Here is a 24,202-nt window from a genome sequence, read left to right as displayed (position 1 = left end):
AACATGCTCCATCAAAAAAAAATCACCAAAAAGAAGAAAAAAAGGTTCGGAGAAAGTTTCGTCGAATATTTACTTCCTTTTCGAGAGGAATTCGATCAAAAATTGTCTTTGCCGTTTAACTCCACCGGAGTCAGCTGCTGCAGTCCTGGGTTTTATTTTTTTGCTGATCCCAGCAGTATTTTTCCCATCGCCGGAACAGATTTTATTTCCTCTCCTGGAAAGTTCTTTAAAAAAAAAATCCCATAGTTGCACATGCAATTCTTTTTTTTTTTTCCGCCTGGATTATGATCTCAACTCGGTGTTGGTTGTACTGCCAAGGGGTGGGGGGGAAGGACCTAGAAAGCCAGTTCCTTTTTCAGCCTGCAAAAAAATATCAAGCCTGTTTGCTCAGAAACCAACATGTGTCAGTTGTTGTAGTACAACCCGAAAATTTTTAACCTGTCAGCTACCAGACAGCCAAAGGGAGGACTCTGCAGAGAAAAACCAATTTCCTCCTGACCAGGCGTAAACAAAAAAAAAACAAAATAAGTAGGAAATAAAAAAATATGTTTACAGACGTGCTCCGCGCTGCATGTTTTTGCAAAAATAAAAATACACGAGAGATTTGAAGCAGAAAAGGACGCGTACAGCTGCTGCAGCTTTGCGACTGCTGGGCATAATGCTGTAGAAGCGAAGTTGGGATATAAATAAACCTTTTATTCCGCAGGAGAGGGAAAGAGAAAAAAAAAATGCACTCTCGCTCTCATTGACTCACATACACAAAGCCAGCAAGGATTGAAGCCAGGGGAAGAGGGGAGGGGGATGGGAGAAGGGCATAACACAGGGAAGCTAGCAACCCCATGGCTAGAGCACACAATAAAACAAAAAATTGATACACAAAAAGGAGGAAAAAAAAGAAACAATTGTAACAATAAAAAAAAAACCAAGGTGTTAGGTTGAAATAGCATTACCTAGAGGCAAGCCCTTGTTTAGCAAATGAGAACTTCCCATTGAGGTGTGTGTCCGGCCTCTCTAAAATTGAGTGAGGTATGGAAAATTAATCCCAAGCATATGGCCGCCACTTCAATTTTTCCCAGAAGTAAGACACACACACAGGCGCATGCACACAGGCAGGGGCACACACACAGCCCAAATGAGACTGTCTGTGCAAAGTGGGAGAGGCAGGAGGGAGGGGACAGCTTGTGCCAGTAGCAAATCTTTGGTTTGTCGGCTGAAGCTGCTGAGGGAAAGCATTGCGGGAGGGAGGAAAAAGAAAAAAAACCAACAACACACACAGCACAACACAAATCAAAGACCACACACAGCACAACACAACACTGCACAGATCAAATACCACACACAACACAGCGCAGATCAAACACCACACACAACACTGCGCAGATCAAACCCCACACACAACACTGCACAGATCACACACCACACTGTACATATCAAAGACCACACACAACACAACACTGCACAGATCAAACACCACACACAACACTGCACATATCAAAGACCACACACAACAACACAACACTGCACAGATCAAACACCACACACAACACTGCACTGCACAGATCAAACACCACACACAACACAACACACTCAACACAACACTGCACAGATCAAAGACCACACACAACACTGCACTGCACATATCAAAGACCACACACAACACTGCGTAGATCAAACACCACACTGCACTGCACAGATCAAAGACCACACACAACACTGTGCAGATCAAACACAACACTGCACAGATCAAAGACAACACACAACACTGCACAGATCAAAGACCACACACAACACAACACAGATGAAAGACCACACACAACACTGCACTGCACAGATCAAAGACCACACACAACACAGTCAACACAACACTGCACAGATCAATGACCACACACAACAATGTGATTGCAAGGATTTATATTTCATGTTTTAGCACAGCTGATCTCCTACAATTAAAAAATATAATATTTAGCGCAGCTACAGGACATTTACCCCGTTGTTCAGCAGATTCTTCCTGCAGGAAATTAGTTATCGCAGGAGTAGGCAACCTCGGCGCTCCACTTGTTGTGGAACTACAAGTCCCATAAGGCACTGCAAAGTTTCGGCAGCCATAGGCATGATTCCTAGAGACAGATGCATGATGGAATTTGTTGCCTACCCCCTGACACATTAAGGGCCATTTATCAAAACTAGAGCCAACAGAATCTGAAGCAGTTGTCCATGGAAACCAGCTTCTTTCTATCTAAGTGAAGAGAGATGCTGATTTGTTGCCATGGGCAACTGCTTCAGATTCTCTGATCCAGTTTTGATAAATTTCCCTCATTATGTCGTGATAAGGCCCAGAGGCTTCCCGAGAGCGAGCGTCAACCGGTGCGGTGGCCGGGTGCCACCTGCTGTGACGTCATCACGCACCAAATGACGTCACGCACACTTAACTGCCGGTGGCCATCTTGATAATGGCTGCCAGCAAAGAGAGGAGGGATAAGGTATGCAACTGGGTCCCCTCCTCTCTGGTGCAGCTGTCAGACTCTCGGTCTACAACCGAGTGCCCAACTTTTCAGAGGGGGGGACACCAAAATGACTGGCAGTCATTATGGTGTCACCCTCCCTGATGGTGTCATACAGTCTGGGGGATCTTTGGCCATCTTGATTTGCCGGGCCGGAATAACAAAACTCACGCACATGCGCATGGTAGTAAATTCATTCTGGCACCGAAGGATGCCAAGATTGTACAATGAGCCGCGCATGCGCAACTCATTGTATATTATAAAGATGATTGTCAACAGGCAGATGATTGTTTTTTTTTTTTGCATACGGGACCCGTTTATAAGTCTTCTGTCCAACCATACGCTGGGAGATTGCATTGCCGCCACTAGATGGAGCCAAGGAGTATAGGAAGTCCATCCTGCGGTGGGAATGGTATGCGAATGGCTGGGAGAAAGATTTATAAATTGGCCCCATCATGTGTCCCTTCTGAACATTGGGAGCTCCTCCCCACCGAATGAAGCAGGAAGTGAGGCCGATTGCATCCCTTCTGTCTTCTCAGCTGTCAATCCCTGGTTAGAGAAGCCCGATCTGTGCTTGAAGAGCTTCTTTGAATTGCACAGGTGACATTAGGAGTGTAATAGACCCCAACTATCACCTTAAAGAGAACCTGTCACCTCCAATGTGCCATCACATAGGGGGGCTTGTGATCCCCTTTATGTGACAGCAATTAGGAAACAAAAATAATACTTAAAAAAAGGAAAATAAATGTGACCCCCCCCACAAATTTCACATTCTAATGCAATCACACTTGGGGTGCACCTATGTATGAAAACGACAATTGTGTCACACGTTGGGTATCGCTAGTTGCACCAGAGTGAGATCAATAATTCTTGGGCCAATATCCACAGATAACTCTAAACTGATGGCCCCTATGGGATTTTAAAGCTTCGCCTAAGGACAATTTGGAGTACTGAATTCTGTCACCGTTTTACAGGCGCACGTCATTTTTAAGCTTGGCATGTTGGCCATATATACTCGGCATCACCTCATCTTTGATATTTTACAGAAATTCAGCATTATATTGTGTTTTTGTGCTCTAAAATGAACAAGGTATTTTTTACTGAAAATTTTAGCCTTGAGAAAGTGTTAATATTTTGTGACTTAACAATTTGCAAGTGCCGCCATTTTATTCTACAGCGTCTCTACTTCCAGGAAATATATAATTCTGGGGGGTGTTTGAATAATTCTCAGGCCTAAAATGTGGATTATAACTATGTATGCAAAAAAAACCCCAAAAAACTCCTTGGCAGCAAAAGGGTTAAATCAGGGGTAGGTACGCTTAGGCCCTCCGGCTGTGGTGAAACTACAAATCTCATTAGGTACTGCAAGACTGACAGCCACAGCCGTGACTCCCAAAAGCATGCTGGGATTTGGAGTTTCACCACAGCTGGAGGGACAAAGTTTCCCTTCCCCTGCTGTAAAGGTACAGTGAGTGAGCGTAGCCACCCAGGGACAGGAAGTGTGTTATTTGCAGGATTTCCAGGTAAAAGTAAAGGAAATAAAAGATGGAAAAGGGAAAACGAATGCAGCCGCCACATCTAAGGATTGGTAAACTGCAATAGATTGGGGGGAGTTTATCAATAATGGCGCTGACAAAATCTGGAGCCTATTTGCACTGCAACCAATCAGCTTCTCTGTCTCATTTTCATATCTTACCAGAGCAAACTGAAGAGAGATGCTGATTGGTTGCCATGGGCAACTGCTCCACATTCAGTCTGCTCCAGTTTTGATGAATTCCCCCCATTACGTTTTTGTGCTTGGATTGAGATACACTTTAAAAAGGACAGTGGGCAACTATTGTATGGTGATCTATACCACGCTTTTATTTTGATTGCCCATAGTCAGGGCAGGGCCCGAATTTGGGTCCTAAAGACCTTGTACATTGTTTTCTCGTCTTTCATTGACTAAGGCGGCTGCGGCGTGTAGTATGAAATGTGCGCTCAGAGCTGTGCGTTTCCTAGATGACTTCACACGCACACACACATAGGAGGGCACTTGCAGTTACACCTCTCTGAACACTTGAATTTCCTGATTAGAAAGCTTCCTGGACTTTTAACCCATCGCTAGCCTGGAGGCTTGTCATTTCGCATCACAAGGGCAGGTCTAGGATTGGAATTCTAACACAACGAAAATGTTTGCAGAAACAGCCGGGAACCCAAAGAAAAAATGTAACTAGATCAATTTAAAGGGCAACTCCACTTTTTTTTTATAATGTTCATATTCTGAGACAGGGCAGCAAAATAATCGAGACCACCTTTTACAAATAAATAAATAATTGCAGACTTCTTCATATAAAGAAAAAATGTGCAAATATAATAATTTTTTTGCATACCAACCTATAAAGCATTAGAACCAAAATCAGCAGATCACAGGTTCTTTGGCTCCTGTTTAGACCTGAGTGCTGTAATGTGCGTTGATGCATGTTGTGTTGCCTGTGCCCATTTATTTCATTTTTGACCCCTAACTCTAACTAGGGATGCACCAATAAAATAAAAATTCCCAGACCAGGTACCGATACTTTTCCACAAGTACTCGCCGATACCAATTACCGTCACCTTTTTTTAGTGTCATGTGACCGTTTTTCTAAAACAAATACAAACTTATGAATTTAGGACAGTGGTGGAGAGCCTGGGCCAGGTTGCGGCTGCAACCGCTGCAGCCCTGCTAGTTCTGCCACTGACTCCAAGCTGTAGAGGGACTACAAATCCCAGCAATACATTATACAGCAATGCAGAATAATGCCATTAACTATAGAGGACTACAAATCTCAGCAATACATTATACAGCAATGCAGAATGGCACCGGCTATAGAGTACAATCCCAGCAATACATTATACAGCAATGCAGAATAATATCATTAACTATAGAGGACTACAAATCTCAGCAATACATTATAGAGCAATGCAGAATGGCACCAGCTATAGAGGACTACAAATCTCAGCAATACATTATACAGGAATGCAGAATAATACCATCAGCTGTAGAGGACTACAAATCTCAGCAATACATTAAACAGCAATGCAGAATAATACCATCAGCTTTAGGCCCTCCGGCTGTGGTGAAACTACAAATCTCATTAGGTACTGCAAGACTGACAGCCACAGCCGTGACTCCCAAAAGCATGCTGGGATTTGGAGTTTCACCACAGCTGGAGGGACAAAGTTTCCCTTCCCCTGCTGTAAAGGTACAGTGAGTGAGCGTAGCCACCCAGGGACAGGAAGTGTGTTATTTGCAGGATTTCCAGGTAAAAGTAAAGGAAATAAAAGATGGAAAAGGGAAAACGAATGCAGCCGCCACATCTAAGGATTGGTAAACTGCAATAGATTGGGGGGAGTTTATCAATAATGGCGCTGACAAAATCTGGAGCCTATTTGCACTGCAACCAATCAGCTTCTCTGTCTCATTTTCATATCTTACCAGAGCAAACTGAAGAGAGATGCTGATTGGTTGCCATGGGCAACTGCTCCACATTCAGTCTGCTCCAGTTTTGATGAATTCCCCCCATTACGTTTTTGTGCTTGGATTGAGATACACTTTAAAAAGGACAGTGGGCAACTATTGTATGGTGATCTATACCACGCTTTTATTTTGATTGCCCATAGTCAGGGCAGGGCCCGAATTTGGGTCCTAAAGACCTTGTACATTGTTTTCTCGTCTTTCATTGACTAAGGCGGCTGCGGCGTGTAGTATGAAATGTGCGCTCAGAGCTGTGCGTTTCCTAGATGACTTCACACGCACACACACATAGGAGGGCACTTGCAGTTACACCTCTCTGAACACTTGAATTTCCTGATTAGAAAGCTTCCTGGACTTTTAACCCATCGCTAGCCTGGAGGCTTGTCATTTCGCATCACAAGGGCAGGTCTAGGATTGGAATTCTAACACAACGAAAATGTTTGCAGAAACAGCCGGGAACCCAAAGAAAAAATGTAACTAGATCAATTTAAAGGGCAACTCCACTTTTTTTTTATAATGTTCATATTCTGAGACAGGGCAGCAAAATAATCGAGACCACCTTTTACAAATAAATAAATAATTGCAGACTTCTTCATATAAAGAAAAAATGTGCAAATATAATAATTTTTTTGCATACCAACCTATAAAGCATTAGAACCAAAATCAGCAGATCACAGGTTCTTTGGCTCCTGTTTAGACCTGAGTGCTGTAATGTGCGTTGATGCATGTTGTGTTGCCTGTGCCCATTTATTTCATTTTTGACCCCTAACTCTAACTAGGGATGCACCAATAAAATAAAAATTCCCAGACCAGGTACCGATACTTTTCCACAAGTACTCGCCGATACCAATTACCGTCACCTTTTTTTAGTGTCATGTGACCGTTTTTCTAAAACAAATACAAACTTATGAATTTAGGACAGTGGTGGAGAGCCTGGGCCAGGTTGCGGCTGCAACCGCTGCAGCCCTGCTAGTTCTGCCACTGACTCCAAGCTGTAGAGGGACTACAAATCCCAGCAATACATTATACAGCAATGCAGAATAATGCCATTAACTATAGAGGACTACAAATCTCAGCAATACATTATACAGCAATGCAGAATGGCACCGGCTATAGAGTACAATCCCAGCAATACATTATACAGCAATGCAGAATAATATCATTAACTATAGAGGACTACAAATCTCAGCAATACATTATAGAGCAATGCAGAATGGCACCAGCTATAGAGGACTACAAATCTCAGCAATACATTATACAGGAATGCAGAATAATACCATCAGCTGTAGAGGACTACAAATCTCAGCAATACATTAAACAGCAATGCAGAATAATACCATCAGCTATAGAGGACTACAAATACCAGCAATGCAGAATAGTAGTATATAATACTTTGCTAAACATACACCTACTCTGTCCTGGCGCTCTGCTCTGGGGGGTGACCTGATGTCGGGTGGAGGGTCTAAGCAGAGGCAGATGCGGAGGGTCTCAGCAGGGGCAGATCTGGAGGGTCTCAGCAGGGGCAGATCTGGAGGGTCTCAGCAGGGTCATATATGCAGGCCGGCGATGTGAACGGGCGCTCTCTGGTTCCCAAGAAGGCTACCGTGAAGTCGGCAGCAATGTTATGGTGTGATGATATTCATTTTCCAAGGCATTCTAATGAAAATACAAAGTAAACAAAGCAGCGGCTCCCCTGTAATGCAATAAATTGCTTTGGGGGGCACTGAAAAAAAAATGAAGCAGGTTTTCGGTCTGGGGCCGTGTTGAAGGCTCCCTGAAAATGAATGGGAAATAGGCGTCAAGCAAATAAAAGGGTGTTAGCACATGCATAGGCCTGAGTGGCATGGGCCCACACCTACGCATCAACGTTCATTGACACGCCTTGAGGGACCCATTGAAATGACAAGTATAAAACTGCATGTCAATGCACTACAATGAGGAGGCATTAGCGGGATGCCAATCTACAAGCATGACGCCTGCTCTCGTTCTTGCTGGCTGCCTCCAGATGCCAGGCCGCAGAGTGGTTTTCCAAACGCATTAGCGCGTGGGTGGACTGGATCTGCTGTGCATCGCACACTTTCACTTTCATTGGGAGAGCCTTTCATAGCCCTGAGCCACATGCAGGCCCTGGATACACCTGCAGCACCTACATATACCAGACTTCATACCAATGTGTCACTTTCCTTCAGTTAAGCAGAAATTCCATTCATTGCTATGCGGTTAATTCCCATTCATGGGTTGCAGCAGGTTTTTGAATGCGCTGTGTAGAATGAATGCTGCACTGGGGTGGGTTTCCAGGCCAGGCGTGAACAGTCGACACATGTACTGTGACTTTTTATGTGTCTTAGTGTAACTGGAAGCTTTAAGCTTTTAATACGAGTAACACGTTACGCATCCTCATCACGAGCAGGCGTTACTGTGTGAGCATAGGTGTGAGAAACACAACCACACAAACCAAACAAGAACAGGGAGGGGCAGCGTTCAAAGGTAGCCGAGCACATTCACCACCCTCACCCCCTCGCTTGTAGCAGGCCCATGTCCAGTATAGCTTATCCTACCCCTCCCGGCAGTCAGGGCGGCTTGCATTAGGCATTGGAGCTCCCTTCGTATCCCGCAACCTATTCCAAGGAGACAAAGCACAACGTCTCTAGTAAAGGAAGGGGGAAAACAAGCTGTAATAGGCAGGAAACAATACAAGGCACAAATTACTGTCACATCTGGCATCACAGTTAAATATGTGTGGTGTCATTTTACATTGCGTGGTGTAAACCAATTAATTTACCAGCAGCCATTATCATTTCTCAACTGCTTAAAGTGTATGTAAACCCCAAGCACGAGCTGCCTCTAATTCATCCATTCTGATCTGTTAAATATGCCATTAAAAAGCTTTTATTATATTTGCTCCGCGTTTGTAAAAAAATACTGGTTGATCGTGTCAAATTCAGAGCTTTCCTGTGTCTAGTGCTCACGTCTCTCATGGAGAGTAATTGGCCCTCCTAGTTCTTATCTTGGTGCTACAGAATGATTGGCCGTTATGCTGTGGGGATGGGGGAGTGGGAGGGTCTGACTAGTTTATAAAAAAATTAAATAGAGCAGGGCTGACACCCAGGGCCGGATTTACTCTCCCTGACTAAACTTGTACAAAACAAGTGGCAGGTTCCCCGCTGTACATTTAGCTCTGCTTGCCCAAAGCAGGGCTAAATGTAGAAAACAACTACCCACCCGGCTCCCGGCTCTTAGCAACCTGGGACGCCTTCGCAACCAGTAATGTCAACGCTTTCCAGGAGCTGGGCGGGTTGCCGCCCAGAGCATGCCAGGATGCTAAGAGCGGGGCAGGAAGATGCACGCGGGCCTTACACATCTCACTACCCGACTCTTAGCCACCTCGGACGCTCTGGCCGGAAAGGCAAACACTGTGTAGCCCCCCCCACGTGACCCAAAAAGATGCCACCTGAGACAACACCCTCAGCCTGCCTAATTTTAGGGACGGCCGTGATCACAGGTGTGGGGATGGTTCACTGCGTGGCCCCAGAATTTGTGCACACTATTTGTAGGACACCCAAGATTGGGGAATCCTGGGGGATTCATTGCACACAATCATTGGCGTGTTATAAGAACCGATTGACTGCCATACTGCTGCTGGCTTTGTAAAGTAGGCACGGCAATAATAAATATATACAAACACCATCATCTACAATGGTCCTTCAGGTGTGTAAAGCATGTGAAACACAATGTTATCTAGATTTCCCTTTAGTACAAATAGCCCGGCCCTGCCCACTCCACCTTATCAACTTCAACCTGACACTAAAATGCCAAACCGATAAGACAGCCCAGACATTCAGGTCTGTAGGTCATGTGATGTCAGCGGAACTCCTCCTACTTAGCCCTCGGTGCATAATAATGTCCCTTTCTTAGTGAAACATCAAGAAGCTTCAATGAACAAGGATGAAGGAGAATCTGAAATGGAAGCTCCATTGTACAATGTAAAATTAGAACTAGGGATGCACCAATACCTGTTTTTCGGTATCGAGTACCAATATATTTTTTTCGGTACTCGCCGATACCGAGCGCCAATGCCGTGTCCCCAGATTATCAGGAAGTTGGGCGGCGGATCATGACCCATCACCTGGCTTTCTGATTGCCTGTGAAGCCGGTGTTCTAGCGAAAGAACACCGGCTTCACATGCTGAGGCTGCCTGGCTTCCTAACCAATCAGGAAGCTCGGCAGCACATCATGACCCACCCCCCGGCTTCCTGATTGGCTAGGAAGCCGGTGTCACTTGTTCCTAGGCAGGCTGGCTGCCAGGAGGCTAGGAAGTGGGTCATAACCCACCGCCCGGTTTCCTGATTGGAAAGAAAGCCGGCACCATGCTCCCTCGGCACTTCTCTCTGACCGGAAGTTCCAGTATCAGAGGTAAGTATCGGAGTACTTGCACAAATACTTGGTATTGGCACTGACACCTATACTAGTATCGGTATCAGTGCATCCCTACTTAGAATGCACAGCAGATGAGCCATGGGCCCTCACATGCACTGCCCAATCCCATCACTATCTTCTGGCAGCACACGGGGACACAAAATGACCAACACTGACAACGTCCTGCATGCTGGAAAATGTGAGACAAAATATTTCATCATTTTGTATTGCCAGATCCCATGTCATGTACAATTATGTTTGTGCGTCTCTGTTGTTTTGGGTATATCAAGTTCTTGTACTTCCAGGAAGTGTGCCTGACGCAGGGGGCGGGGGCTCATGGGAGCCGGCGGGGCATGATGAGATCAGGGAGGGAAGGTGGGATTTGCTGCCGATGCACAAAGAGTCCAGGGATAGGGGGGGGATTTTGATTGGCAGGCCATGAGCTGGGGGGGTTGGTGTACCGGGTCGTGGCGGTTAGCTCCAGCATCCCGCTCAGGTCACTGAAGTCACTGTTGCCAGGAGCTGGGCAGGATGCCAACCAGAGCGTCACCATTTGCTAAGAGCTCTCAGCCACCTGGGATGCTCTGGCAGGAAAAGGGGCGGCAGGTGTTCCCCCCACATGACCCAATAAATGACCCCATTATAGGGAGGGCCCTGTGATCTCCCTGCAGTTTCTAATACCCTGAAACGCCCACAATGCTCAAATTGGCAAGAAGACATGTGACCCAGACTGCCTAGAAAACAGAATAGAAAACAGGAATTGCCTTTTTGCTCAGAATAATATGAGATTTGGTAATGCAGACATGTGCCCTGCTGGTTCCTGTGCAGGGTGCGCGCTAATGATAGGTAGCCCTTTAGACAATAACTAGGGGGAGACTTCCTAGAAATATTCCCCCATATGTTCACATCAGGGGTAGGTAACCTTAGTACCCCACCTGTGGTGAAACTACAAGTCCCATCAGGCATTGCAAGACTGACATCCACGGGCGTGACTCCCAGAGGTACAAAGGGATTTGTAGTTTTACCAAAGCTGGCATGTCAGAGATGCCTACCCCTACGTTATATGATTAAATCTGACAGGAAAAAAGACACAGACACGTACACGCCATAACAACATGATGACAAGCATGAACATACGTGATCACAGAGAATCTATTGATGAGCCGAGTGATTCCAGCTTAAATCAATTATCGATTCCGCTGTCAGTTACATTTCACTGAAGCGGAAATTTAATTTCACTCACTTGGCCGCTTAGGAAAAAATCGCTTGGAAAAAAAAGTCTTTAGAGGGATTTGTAATATTAGTTTGTCATTTAGTATCTTTTATCATATTTTTGTATTGTCACTTCTCATTGTTTACTACTTATTTTCCTGTGAATAAAAGGTAAAAGTATGAGGTTTTTTCTCAGCAGACATGTAAAGCTACTGCACTGATAAAGTAGAACTTCTGGCCGAGTAAAGCTACTGCACTGATAAAGTAAAACTCTGATCTCTGTAGCTGCAGGCACTGAGGAGCGATTCATCCTCAAATTTTGCAACTTCTCAGTTTTGAAAACACAGGGCAGGTGCACAGAAAGAGGGGAGAGAGCAGAGTGCCGACACCCGGCATGAATGACTTGACTGCTTCGTTGAGAATTTTGAGGATGAACGGCTCCATAATTGATGTAACTATAGAGGTCAGTGAGGATTTCATATCTGGGACGTCCCTACAGTATTTGCTGTCTGAGGCCAGGGGGTTGGGGTGCTGGCAATGAAGGTTACCAGGGAGGAGGGGTAGATGACGGACATTACCAGAGGGGGTTGGAAGTGGCTGCTGCTACCTTTGGGTACAGCTCTGTCCCACCCAGCTCACTGACATCACTGGTTGCCAGGAGCAGGCCCGGACACCAGCCAGAGCATCCTTCTCAGCTCCTGGCAACCAGTGATGTCATTGAGCTGGGTGGGGTACTGGCCAGAATGTCACAGGAGCTTCTAGCAACCTGTGACATTCTGGCCCCCACGTGACCCAATAAAATGCCGCCTCAGGCTGCGTCATTATAGGGACCGCCCTTAGTGGTTAGCCCTTCTGCCTTGCAGCACTGGGGTCACTGTTTTGCATCCAGATCAGATCACTATCTGCAAGGAGTTTGCATGTCCTCCCTCTGCTTGCGTGGGTTACCTCCGGGTTTGCCCATTTCCTCCCACCCTCCAATGATATGCCGGTAGGTTTTGGGTATTACAGGTATTTATATGGCGCCAACAGGTTTATGCAGCGCTTTACGTAATTGCACAATTACATCAGTCCCTGCCCTCAAGGAGCTTACAATCTAAGGTCCTTATCTCACATGAAAACATACTGGGCCAAATAACCTTCCAGCGTGTCTTTGGAGTGTGGGAGGAAACCTGCACAGGCGCAGGGAGGACATGCAAACTCCTTGCAATATATAAGGAAGCCAGACACAGCCAGGCAACTGATGTCCTGAGAAGGTGTCAGAAATGGCCACACAGCACGGTCCTGGCTTGCAGGGCAGAGGGCAGGAGACCTGATTATTCTCTACTCTAATGAAGTAACGCTTTCAGGTCTCATCCCTCCCCCATCCTGTGACTGGACAGTGAAAGCAGAAGCAGTAGAGTGAGGAGTTCAACTCTCTGTCACTCTGTTCTCTCCTCTTATCCACATGCTCCTGCAGGGGCGTAACTAGAAATCACAGGGCCCCGTAGCAAAATTTTGTAAGGGGCCCTGTGATTTCTAGTTACGCTCCTTGCAGAGCCCACTTGAGATCCCACACAGCCCACCTGAGAGTGACCCTGCAGAGCCCACCATAGAGTCTCTATGGTGGGCTCTGCGGGGTCTCAGGTGGGCTGGTCACACCCCTGCACACCTCTTACCTGTCAGCCTCCTCCACCGCCGGGCACCCGCCTCCTCCTCCTTCATGGTCCCTGGTGGGCCCCGCCTCCTCCTCCATCGCCGGGCCCTGCCTCCTCCTCTGCTGCCGACGCTGCGCCCAGCCTTCTTTTCCTCAGCTGCTGGCTGTCACTGACTCAGCAGCGGCTGTGAGGACCGCACCGCTGCACAGATCACTGACAGGCGCCAGTGACAGCCAGCAGCCTGCGATGCCATAGTGACCCAGGCGGCCCGCACAGAATCAGGGGGACCCCTATGTTCCTCGTCCTGGTCCCCCTGGCCCCATAGCGGCCGCCTGGGTCGCATGGCGATAGTTTGACCACTGGCTCCTTGCACTGTAGCGCAACTGATTGGATCCTTGCACTGCTTCTCCCTCTTGCAGTCGGAGCTTTGCTGCACAAGGAATTGCAAGCGGCTGAACAAGTCAAATGCAGGCACTTCCACTGATTTACATCAACTGGTTCCTCCCTCTCCATCTCATCGACATGCCAATGACATCTGTTAAGGTCACTTTTCATTACGTTATTTCAGACACTTAGATCATGGCTGGTGGGAATGGGCCGGCAGGGTGCTGTACATAGCTTCCTGAAAACATCACAGCGCCCTGCCTCAGTACTCCTCCCAAGAGGATGCAAGCAGTAGGCGTGATCTTGGGAGGAGTTATGCAAATAGCAAAATGCCTTGATGGGTGGGTGTGTCATTTTGGAGGAGTGGGCGTTCCTAGGCAGGATGAATTTGCAAGCAGACCTGTGTTGCAGAATGATAACCGAAATCCAATGAATGAAAGGGGCGGGCCATGGACAGCAAGACTAGGGAGGAGGGAAATAGATGATGCTGGACATCCTCTAACAAGTATGATGTGGGCCCTATCTGACTTGCTGCAGCTTCTAATGCACACTAAGAGAAGCTCACAGTGTGCAGTGAAATCAGAGAAGGCAATATCAGTCCAGGAGAGGAGCCGGTGTTCTATTGAAAGCTCCAACTCGTCGAAATCTCTAACTACCTCACTGCCAGATACTTGCAAGTTGGAGATCTCGACCATTCGGCATTAGACAGCAAAACGCAAAGACTGACGGAGCTCTGTACAGCTGCATTTTAACAATATTCAGCAGGTGGCAAACTCGACGATTCTGAAACTGGTCTGCGCGCATGCGCACCGCAACTGCACAGAAATCCGGCCTTTCTGAGCACTGGAAGTGCGGTAGTTGGAGATTTCGATGAGTTGGAGCTTTCGATGGAACACTGGTACAACGGTGCAAGCTTTAAATGATGTATATATGAACACAGAGGTGCCATTACGTTCATCTTTTCTATCTGGAGTCCAGTCTTCACTGTAAAGAAAAGGTTTGGCTGTTGGGCACTTGAAGACGCAGCTCGCCGATGAGCAGCGGAACAAATAGGCTTAAAAAAAAGAAAAAAAAGTGAAGTCGGAAACCCCAAACAAAGATTTGCTTCGTTTGTCTCGGAGATCCGTTGCTGGCGTGGTCAGCTGACTACAATCAAGCCGTACACTGGACTGTACGCCAGAGGAACAATCAGGCCCCAAATAATGGCCGTTGTCTGCAAGGCCGCCGCCTGACCCGCCTCCCTCCAGCCCACTCTGTCCCCTCACTCACTGCATCACATGGCGAAATCTCCTGCACAGGAAGTCAGACATGAATAAGTTTATTATGTGCTTCCACGCACAACTTTCAGCGCTCAACGCCGAGTCTCATTGTGCAGCCTTTCCTGTTTCAGAGGCCCCGCTATTTGCTCTGCTCAGGTTCACCCCAGACCATCTGACTCTGGTTAAAGGCACAGTCCACCTCTACAAAAAATAATGGGACTGATGTGCAGTATGTAAAGCGCTGTGCAAATTGTCAGCACTTTATAATTACCTGTAATAAATAAATAATAATAATAATGGGACTGATGTTGATGTGCAGTATGTACAGCGCTGTGTAAATTGTCAGCACTTTATAATTACCTGTAATAAATAAATAATAATGGGGCTGATGTTGATGTGCAGTATGTAAAGCGCTGTGTAAATTGTCAGCACTTTATAATTACCTGTAAAAAAATAAATAATAATAATAATGGGACTGATGTTGATGTGCAATATGTACAGCGCTGTGTAAATTGTCAGCTCTATATAAATACCTGTAATAAATAAATAAAATAATATTAATGTGATTGATGTGGATGTGCAGTATGTATAGTGCTGTGTAAATTGTCAGCACTATATAATTACCTGTAATAAATAAAATAATAATAATGGGAGTGATGTGAATAGTATGTACAGCACTGTGTAAATTGTCGGCGCTATATAACTACCTGTAATGAATAAAATAATAATAATGGGAGTGATGTGAATAGTATGTACAGCACTGTGTAAATTGTCAGCACTATATAACTACCTGTAATGAATAAAATAATAATAATTAAAATAAAAACAATAATAATATTAATAATAATAATAATAAATGCACACATTCATAAAATAAAAAAATGTGATGTATTATTATTTTCTGCATAGGAGCCAGTAAAGGGCTTCCTCATACACAGCTGTGAATGCCATTAAGCGCTCTTGGGATATAATGGTTCTTCAGCAGGAGGTAAAATTGGAATGCGTGTACACGCACCTGACACACACAGGATCTCTGTATACATTTCGATTTGTTGCCCTTACACAGAAAGTGTTGTACATTTCCTGTAATTGCCCCGGGGGCCAAGGTGGAGATTTTTGTCAAATTAGCTATAATTTTGCGCTGAAGTTGCTAGAGGGCCAGACCATTATGAGAAGCAGGTTGTTTTACCACGACACTAGAAGTGACTTGTTTCTGAAGATACGGGTAAACAACGCGATTTAACAGCCTTTGAACGCGGGATGGTTGTTGGCGCTCGGAGCCATGGAGCGAGTATCAGCAAAACAGCAGAATTCGTTAAATGTTCAAGAGCAGCTGTTGTTAAAGTGTTTAAAGACTGGACTGTCAGCCGAAAATCTGGGTCTGAACGTGCGAATTGTGGCCATCAGCGACTAGTCAATGTTAGGGCAGAACGGAGATTGGCAGGACTGGTACAAGACAACAGAAGGGCAACAGTGTAGTGTCAGATTCCTCGCATCACCTTTCAACATCTCGTGGAGTGACATCGGCCCTGAAATGTCACTTCTATCCGACTCTGTGAGTGCGATCTGACATTCCACAAAGCCGGGTAGAAGTGACATTTTAGGGACGATCAGCTGTTCCAGGGCAGATCGGTTCTCCTGCACATACGATCTGAGATGCTGATCTGCCCTGGAAGAGCTGGAATTCTTCACCTTTTGCCGGTCACATATTTTACCGCAGAAAAACTGGACGTGATTACTTTAAAATGTGTGACCACGTCACCGGTCACACATTCTAACGCAGTCACAAACTTTAATAGAACACCGGACAATATTGTTGGGATCCACCCCGCTGCCTGATTGACAGCTGGCTCTGCCTCTCTAGAGCCAGAGTCAGCTGGTCCCGCCCCCTCCCCTGTCTGTCCCTCCAATGAGCGCTGGAGGAACAGAGAAGGGAGGGGGAAATGCCTGCAGGGACCTGTGAATGACAGCCACGTCTCTCTGCAGGGAGAAGCTGCAAGCTGAGCAATCAGCGGTACGTGATCACTCGGCTCTAGACCTATAGAGCCGGCGTGATAGCACTGCCTGCAATGGTCATGTTTGGCATGCAGCACTGCCTGCAATGGTCATGTCTGCCAATGTGAAATGTTTAAAATTTGCAGCAGCTACGATGGTTTATGTGTACAAACATGAGCGGATGCTAATAGGCCTGGTTCACACCTGGGCGTTTTACAGCGCGTTCCTACGCTCTGTAAAACGCTCAACATGTGAAAACCAATGATTGCCTATGGGCATGGTTCCCACCTGGGCGTTTTACAGCGCGTAGGAACGCTGTGCAAAAATGCCCTGCGCCCAAAGAAGTACAGGAGCTTCTTTGGGGCGTATTTGCCGCGTGTATTTTAACGTGAATCATGGTAAAAACAAACACGCTGCACGAAACGCGTGACAAACGCGCATATTTGATACACCTAGGTGTGGGCCCAGCCATAGGTTTTTTTTTTGGGGGGGGGGTAAAAATGCAGATCAACCTCCTGTTATTACTACTCCATGTTAATGAGACTTAAATCAAATGGCGATTTCCTCATAGAAAGTCACGATAAAGTCCCCTCTCCGGCTCCACTGTAGGAGGCTTGCTTCAAATGGATATTTCAGTTTTTGGTATGTGCTGGAGAGTTGAACAACCTGCCTGATTCTTATATATTTCAGGGACTCTATTGCTTAGATCTTTGCGCCGAGTTCCCGGGTCTGCATATCTACTGTGGCTATTAGTAGGGGGTCCCACTCCAGATCTATCAGCTATGACACGCTGAGGAAAAGTGCTACATAAAAAGAAAAAAAACATTTTCACCAAAAAAAAGGGGTTTCTGCTCATTTTTATTAAACCATTTCCCTTTGATCAGATCTTTCTAAAATCATATAATTAACTCTCAGCTCATGAACCTCACATCTCTTTTAATCTTCAAATACATAGGCCTGCTTCGAGTATTGACACTTGACAGGGTTAACCAAAACTGCATGTAGGAGGCTATCTTGAAACACTTGTGGTGTACATGACAAAATGTTCCGAATGTTACCAGATACATTTACATAATGTTCAAAAACATGAGTAAAAAAAAAAAAGAACATACAAAAGTAGACTGATCTGTCTAATTTGCTGGGTTCCTAAATATCTAAAATATTCAGAAGGAAAAAGAAACTATTCATCAGTGCGCCCGTTTTACCATAGTGTCCCATCGAAAGAGGAGTTAGGCTTGTAAAGCTCACCTCCATCCAAACTGGATACTACAGTTTAGCGTTTTCGCTGGCAAAGGGGATTAAAGGAGTTTTGTTGGTCCTCCCGGGGACATATTTTGGGAGATATCACCACCAGTTTCCCCAATCCGCAGTGGACACTATAAAGCCAGACCAAGGATGACCTGGAGCCCCTATAAGATGGCCATACAGCAGATAAAGTCCATGTAGCCCTCAGGGGCAGGGCCCTCCTTACCATCTTGTCTTGAATTGTATTGTAACTGTAATGTCTTCCTTATATTGTAAAGCGCTGCGCAAACTGTTGGCTCTATATAAATACTATGTAATAATAATGTAGAGTATTCCCATAATCAGAAGTAGTAACTCTAGATACTCTAACCATAGGCCCCTAAATATAGGGGTGCATGTGAAATATTTACCTGTTTTATGTTATGTATCAATTAGGGATGTTCAGATACCAGTGCCGATACTTGCCATTTTCACGAGAACTACCAGGGTTGCAGCGGTTGCAGCTCAGACTGGGCCCTGGCGCTAGACCTCTGTCCTGAAATCATTAGTCTGTATTTTTTGAGAAAAACTGGCACATGACAATAAACAAAAATTTATCAGTAATTGGTATCTGTATGTTAGGGTGACACCCCCTGGCAGGTGACACAGGCGTCCCTGAGGGGCGGAGTCTAACTACCAGGGGGTGTTCACCAGAGCTCCTGATGGTGGAGATGGGCTTGGCTGCTTGCTGGTACCAGGTTGCGATCCCCAGGGTTGCCCCAAGGGATGGATGAGAACAGGAGGGCTCCAATGAGGAGACAGTAGTCAGATCCAGGCAGAGTTCAAGGCAGGCGGCTAGCAGAGGGTGGTCAGCAACGAGTAATCAGAGGATAAACACAGGAGACAAGAGCAAAGTTGGGTCCAGGCAGAAGATCAGTGCGGGCAGCAAGCGAAGAAGGGTCAGGCGGTCAGGGTCAGCAAAGAGAAAATAGCAGTATAAGCTAGTATAAACAGGAAGCTTGCAAAAAGACACAGCACCAGCTCCTTGCAGAGCTAGTGCTTAAATACCCTTCTGAGTCAGAGATGACACGCACAGCCTCAGGGTACACTGGAAGTCCTGGTCTGGAATCTTTTACTTTTACTAGCCATACTGGCCTGGAATCTATGAGATCCATTAGTAGCGGATCTTCTGGAAATCCTGGCTGAGATTCTCAGAGGAGAACGGTAAACCCTGACAGGTACTCTGAGCTTACCATAACACTGTATTACTTGGACAAGTATCGGTACTTGGTCTGGAAAAAATGATATTGGTGCATCCCTAATATATAACAAATCATACATTAACACACCGATGCACAACTCCCAGGAGTCCCATATGCTCCTTAAACATGACAGCTGCCTCCTAACTTTTGAGTTTTTCTCTAGTCTGGTCTTGGACCTGGAAAAGTATCTGTAGTTGTACTTGCACCAGGTACGGTACTTGATATCTGAACATCCCTAGTTTCAACCAAATGTGGTTGGAACATAACACAAAACAACTCGCAGAATACCCCCTTAGTGTCCTATTTTTTCAATAGGATGTTTTCTATTGATAATTGTTTTTTATTCTTCTTTTACCTTCCGGAAAAGTTACACTGGATTCATATTGGAGTGTGCCACAGTAAAATTTAGTAAAAGACACATTACCGCAATGCATGCAACTAACTACAATGTGTTAACTATCCTATTGAACAGCACCTCAATGTAACTGGCCAGCACACCACAATACATTTGAACAATATGCACATTGTAGTGCACTGCTTTGAAAAAGAATGCATCTACGTTGTGGAGCATTGGCACACCAAATGAACGGGGCTGCCTTAACACATAGCATGGTAATGCACCGCAACAGTCTGACCTGTTCATAGAGTCATTGAACCCTGAGTATGGTATGGAAAAAAGTGTAGCCTGGGATATCTGCAAACTTGGTTTTGGATCATATATAATCAATTTGCATTTAGGGTAAAGAACGAACATTTTAGTGAAAATATTTGCAATAATATTTGTTATTACAGGTTACTCATTCCAAAATACCTCCCCCCCCCAAAAGAAAACCAGCACATGCCAGTGCTGTTGGGTCATGTGTATAGTGTTAGGAATTACTCACCCCCAGTGTTCACGTAGGAATACTGATTAGCCAACTTTCTGCATAACACTCCCTCAATTCCCTGGCATTAGCCATGTGGACTTGGAGAAGTCATGTAGACCAACTAACTTGTGACTCTTATCAGCGAACATCACATGACCTGGCCCATACTGGAGGAAACCCATTTTATGGCAATTACAAGAGCGGGTCTAATTGTCCACACATTCCTTTACTTCAGATACATACATGGGGCTAACAAGCTTCAGGCTTTTGGGCCTATGCCAAATGCAAAACTCCCTCTACCAATTCATCTATTAATTACTACTTTTAATGAAATAAACATATGGAAGGGCAATCACCTAAAGTTGAAGTTTAAAAAAATAAAATTGCTAGTGGGTAGAGTTTTTCTTTTTTGTCAAAGTGACTTTTTGTATGTCCCTTCTGCCCAAAAACATATGAACCCTTTTATTTTCAAGGGTTCGTATTTGAGTTTACTGCCTGTGACGGATGGCCAAAATATCATAACTCCAGAGGATGTGTGCAGAAGTCGCATCATCAGTGGCTGCCCAATGAGACCACTGGCCCAAGAAGCCAGAAGAATACCAGAAGATGTCGGTGACAGCAAGGGACAAGAATGAACAGTCAGGTAAGTCTGACATACTGTATAAGTATGCTGTGCATGATTGTATATGAGGGCATGTACTTCTGTCCCGTGGGCCCCTGACTGAAGTTTTACTTTAAAAGTAGAACTCTGAAGCTGTAGGGACCCCATAAAAAGCATGGCCAAGCACTGGCCACCCTCTCTATGCTTCAAGGATGTCACCCAGCTTCCTCCTCCATTTAGCACCATCAATGTCTTCTGGGTTAAACGATTGATTGTAAATGATTGTATGATCAACCCAGAAGAGACTGATGGTGCTAAACGGAGGAAGTTGGGTAACATCCTTGGAGTGTAGAGAGGGTGACCTATGCTTGGTCATGCTTTTTTGGGGTCCCTATAGATTTGGAGTTATACTTTTAAAGTGGAACTTAAATCGGGGGCCACAGGACAGAAGTACATGCCATCATATAGAATCAGTCAGCATCATTAAATACACTTTCTGTGAGCCCAGGCTGTCAATTACACACATCCTGGGAATGCATCAGCAGCAGCCTAGGCTCACAGTACTCCTAAACTGAGGGCTTATTGAAACCATTCTGATGCATTGCAGTGTGTAATCACATGCGTTGCATTAATGCAGCCCATTCACATGAAAGAGCTGCCATCTGCAACAATAAACTGAAAATTGGACCTGAAGCATTTCTGTTAACACAGCACACCGCAGTGCACAGTGATACATTCAAGTATGCGGCAAAACAGGTGTGTTGGGTTGCCAATCAAAAATTTAGTGCAACACACTGCTATATGAGCAACTGAGCAGCATGCATACATCAGGCCAAGGGGAAGGACAACCCATAGATGGATTTTCACTATTTAAATTACACATTGCATCAAAAAAGTCTTTAAGGTAAGAATTGCAGTAACAGCTCCATAGATTACTTTCTGGGGCTTACTGGAAACACACAATACTTTCCTTCAATGAGGCCAATGAAGAGGAGAACTGGGACATGATTACGTTTGGAATTTTGCAAAGTCCAAGTTTCCTTTTCAGCAGAGTATATTTTCTGGAGGGGTGTAATTTTGGTTTCCGGGACAAAGGTTACACCACCCTGTAAAATAACCCTATGGAGACCGCAAGTATTTCTCCCCCTCTAATAAACCCTTCTAAGAAAGTGGTTAGTGCCTCGGCTAAAACCAGCAAAGCCCTGGAGTGTTTCACTGTTTAGGAGTTTAGGCAATTAATACACGTTGCCTTAAATGATGCGGAAAACAGAGTGGAGTTAGACATTTTACTAACATCTCCCGCTTAGTAGTACTGGGGGGGAAAAAACGCAAACTTCGTGGTAAAATGTGAAAAAATTATCCGGCTGCAGTCAGAGTGCCTGGTAACATATCCTAGCACCCCCCCAGAGGTCCTGACACTACAGTATTTGTTACACTGAGGCCATACCTTACAGGAGAGCAAGTCTTGCTTAGACTTTGAGAAGGCCTGGGGTGTGTATGGCAGGAGCTTCAGCCATCAAATTTAGAACATAGACCCACAAGCACATGCATTGAGGATAATAGACCCTTTAGCAGATCCATTTAGGATAATAGACCTTCAAGAGCATCCACTTAGAACAAAGACCCTCTAGCACATCCATTCAGGTCATAGGCCCTTTAGTACATGCATTTAGGATATAGAACATCCATTTAGAACAAAGATCCTCTTGTACATCCATTTAGAATACAAACCCTCTAGAGCAGGGGTGCCCACAATTCTTGTGTTAAGATCTACTTTTTAAATGACGAGCTACATGAGATCTACCAACGGAAAAAAAAACCTACCTCGCTCTCATGGCTGTCCCTCCTCTCTCTCTCTCTCCTGGCTGTCTCTCCTTGCTCTCTCTCCTGGCTGTCTCTCCTTGCTCTCTCTCCTTGCTCATCCTCCTGGCTATCTCACCTCCCTCTCCTGGCTGTCTTTCCTCGCTCTCTCCCCTGGCTGTCATTCCTCATTTTCTCTCCTGGCTGTCTCACTTCGCTCTCTTGGCTGTCTCTCTTTGCTCTCTCCTCTGGCTGTCTCTCCTCGCGCTCTCCCTTGGCTGTCTCTCCCCTGGCTGTCTCTCCCCGCGCTCTCTCTCCTGGCTCACCTTGCTGTATTTTGCAAACAGTGTAGTGCAACAGGCTTTGTAAACTAATACTCTTTGATGTAATACATAGCACTTCAACCACCAGAATCCACCAGAAAGGTGTCAGGGAGCTTGGCTCAGCAGACTCAGGCTAATAGGTAATCATGTGTGCACAGCTAAATAAAATATACCAAAATGGAATAAAGGGGCCGCCATTCACACCCTTCCTGATCTACCAGCATCAGCTTTGAGAGCTACTGGTAGATCACAATCTACCTAATGGGCACCCCTGCTCTAGAGCATCCATTTAGGACAAAGCCCTTCAAGCACATCCATTTAAGATATAGATACTCTGACACATCCATTTAGGACATAGACCTTTAAGAACATCCATTTAGAACATAGATCCTCTTGTACATACATTTAGAATACAAACCCTCTAGCGCATCCATTTAGGACATAGCCCTACAAGCACATCCATTTAAGGTATAGATCCTCTGACACATCCATTTAGGACATAGACCTTCAAGAACATCCATTCAGAACATAGACACTCTAGCACATCCATTTAGGATACTCACAGAATGGCCACAGGGGTGTGAACATTTTATCTGCTAGTGTATTAAAAGAATAAAAGAAGTGACTGAACGCCACTGACCATTTTATGAGAGTCGGTGTCCTAACTGGATGCAGTACATTCTCACGACAAACCCTCTTTGAGTGCATGCAGCCTGATACTAGGTCACATTCAGGTTCCAGTAGACAAAAATATACCTCTACCATAAAGTGGAACTTTCAATAACATTTTATCTTAATGCAGAAGACTTGCTAACTTTTTGAATATACACTAAGCAGCACGAGTTACATTGTCCCATCCAGTCAATCAAGATGGCCAAAGATGAGGAACCTGTAAGAGAGAAGTTACAGAGGTTGCTTGTGCATGCCGCATCACTGGAGCCAAGTATTGGAGGCTATACTTAAAATCCTAAAGTCTTCTGACTGGTGTAGTGATGTCACGGCTCCTTCCTCTTCACCTTCTCTGGCTGTAGATGATCCTTACTTTTGGACAGTGTGGGCCTTACGCAATGATGTGTGAGCGCTGATCTGTCCAAGAGTCCATGTGATACAGCCACCTCCAAAGGGCACGCCCATTATGGACTGGGATCACAGGAAATGAGTTGGATGATACTAGGTATCATTCAAGATGAGGAATGCTGCTGGATCAGAAGGGGGGGGGGGGGGGGGCC

General features: G+C 45.3%; 1 protein-coding gene across 3 annotated transcripts in view; it reads right to left on the bottom strand.

Annotated features, from left to right (window-relative positions):
• CTBP1 (C-terminal binding protein 1) overlaps positions 1–24,202 on the bottom strand; it is a 326,081-nt gene that overhangs the window by 107,856 nt on the left and 194,023 nt on the right. Inside the window, exon 1 of one of the 3 annotated variants that reach the window (XM_018554763.1) lies at positions 951–1,136. The exons of the other annotated variants lie outside the window; for them this stretch is intronic. Coding sequence (XP_018410265.1) covers positions 951–990 — 40 coding nt within the window. The 5' untranslated portion in view covers positions 991–1,136. Of the gene's footprint in view, positions 1–950; positions 1,137–24,202 lie in introns of those variants that run through there. 3 annotated transcript variants of the gene reach the window in all.

This window comes from Nanorana parkeri, unplaced genomic scaffold (assembly GCF_000935625.1).
Source record: "Nanorana parkeri isolate BGI_ZX_2015 unplaced genomic scaffold, ASM93562v1 scaffold172, whole genome shotgun sequence".
Classification (NCBI taxonomy): domain Eukaryota; kingdom Metazoa; phylum Chordata; class Amphibia; order Anura; family Dicroglossidae; genus Nanorana; species Nanorana parkeri.
The sequence above is the reverse complement of the archived record's forward strand: the minus strand, read 5'-3'. Positions and strand labels throughout refer to the sequence as shown.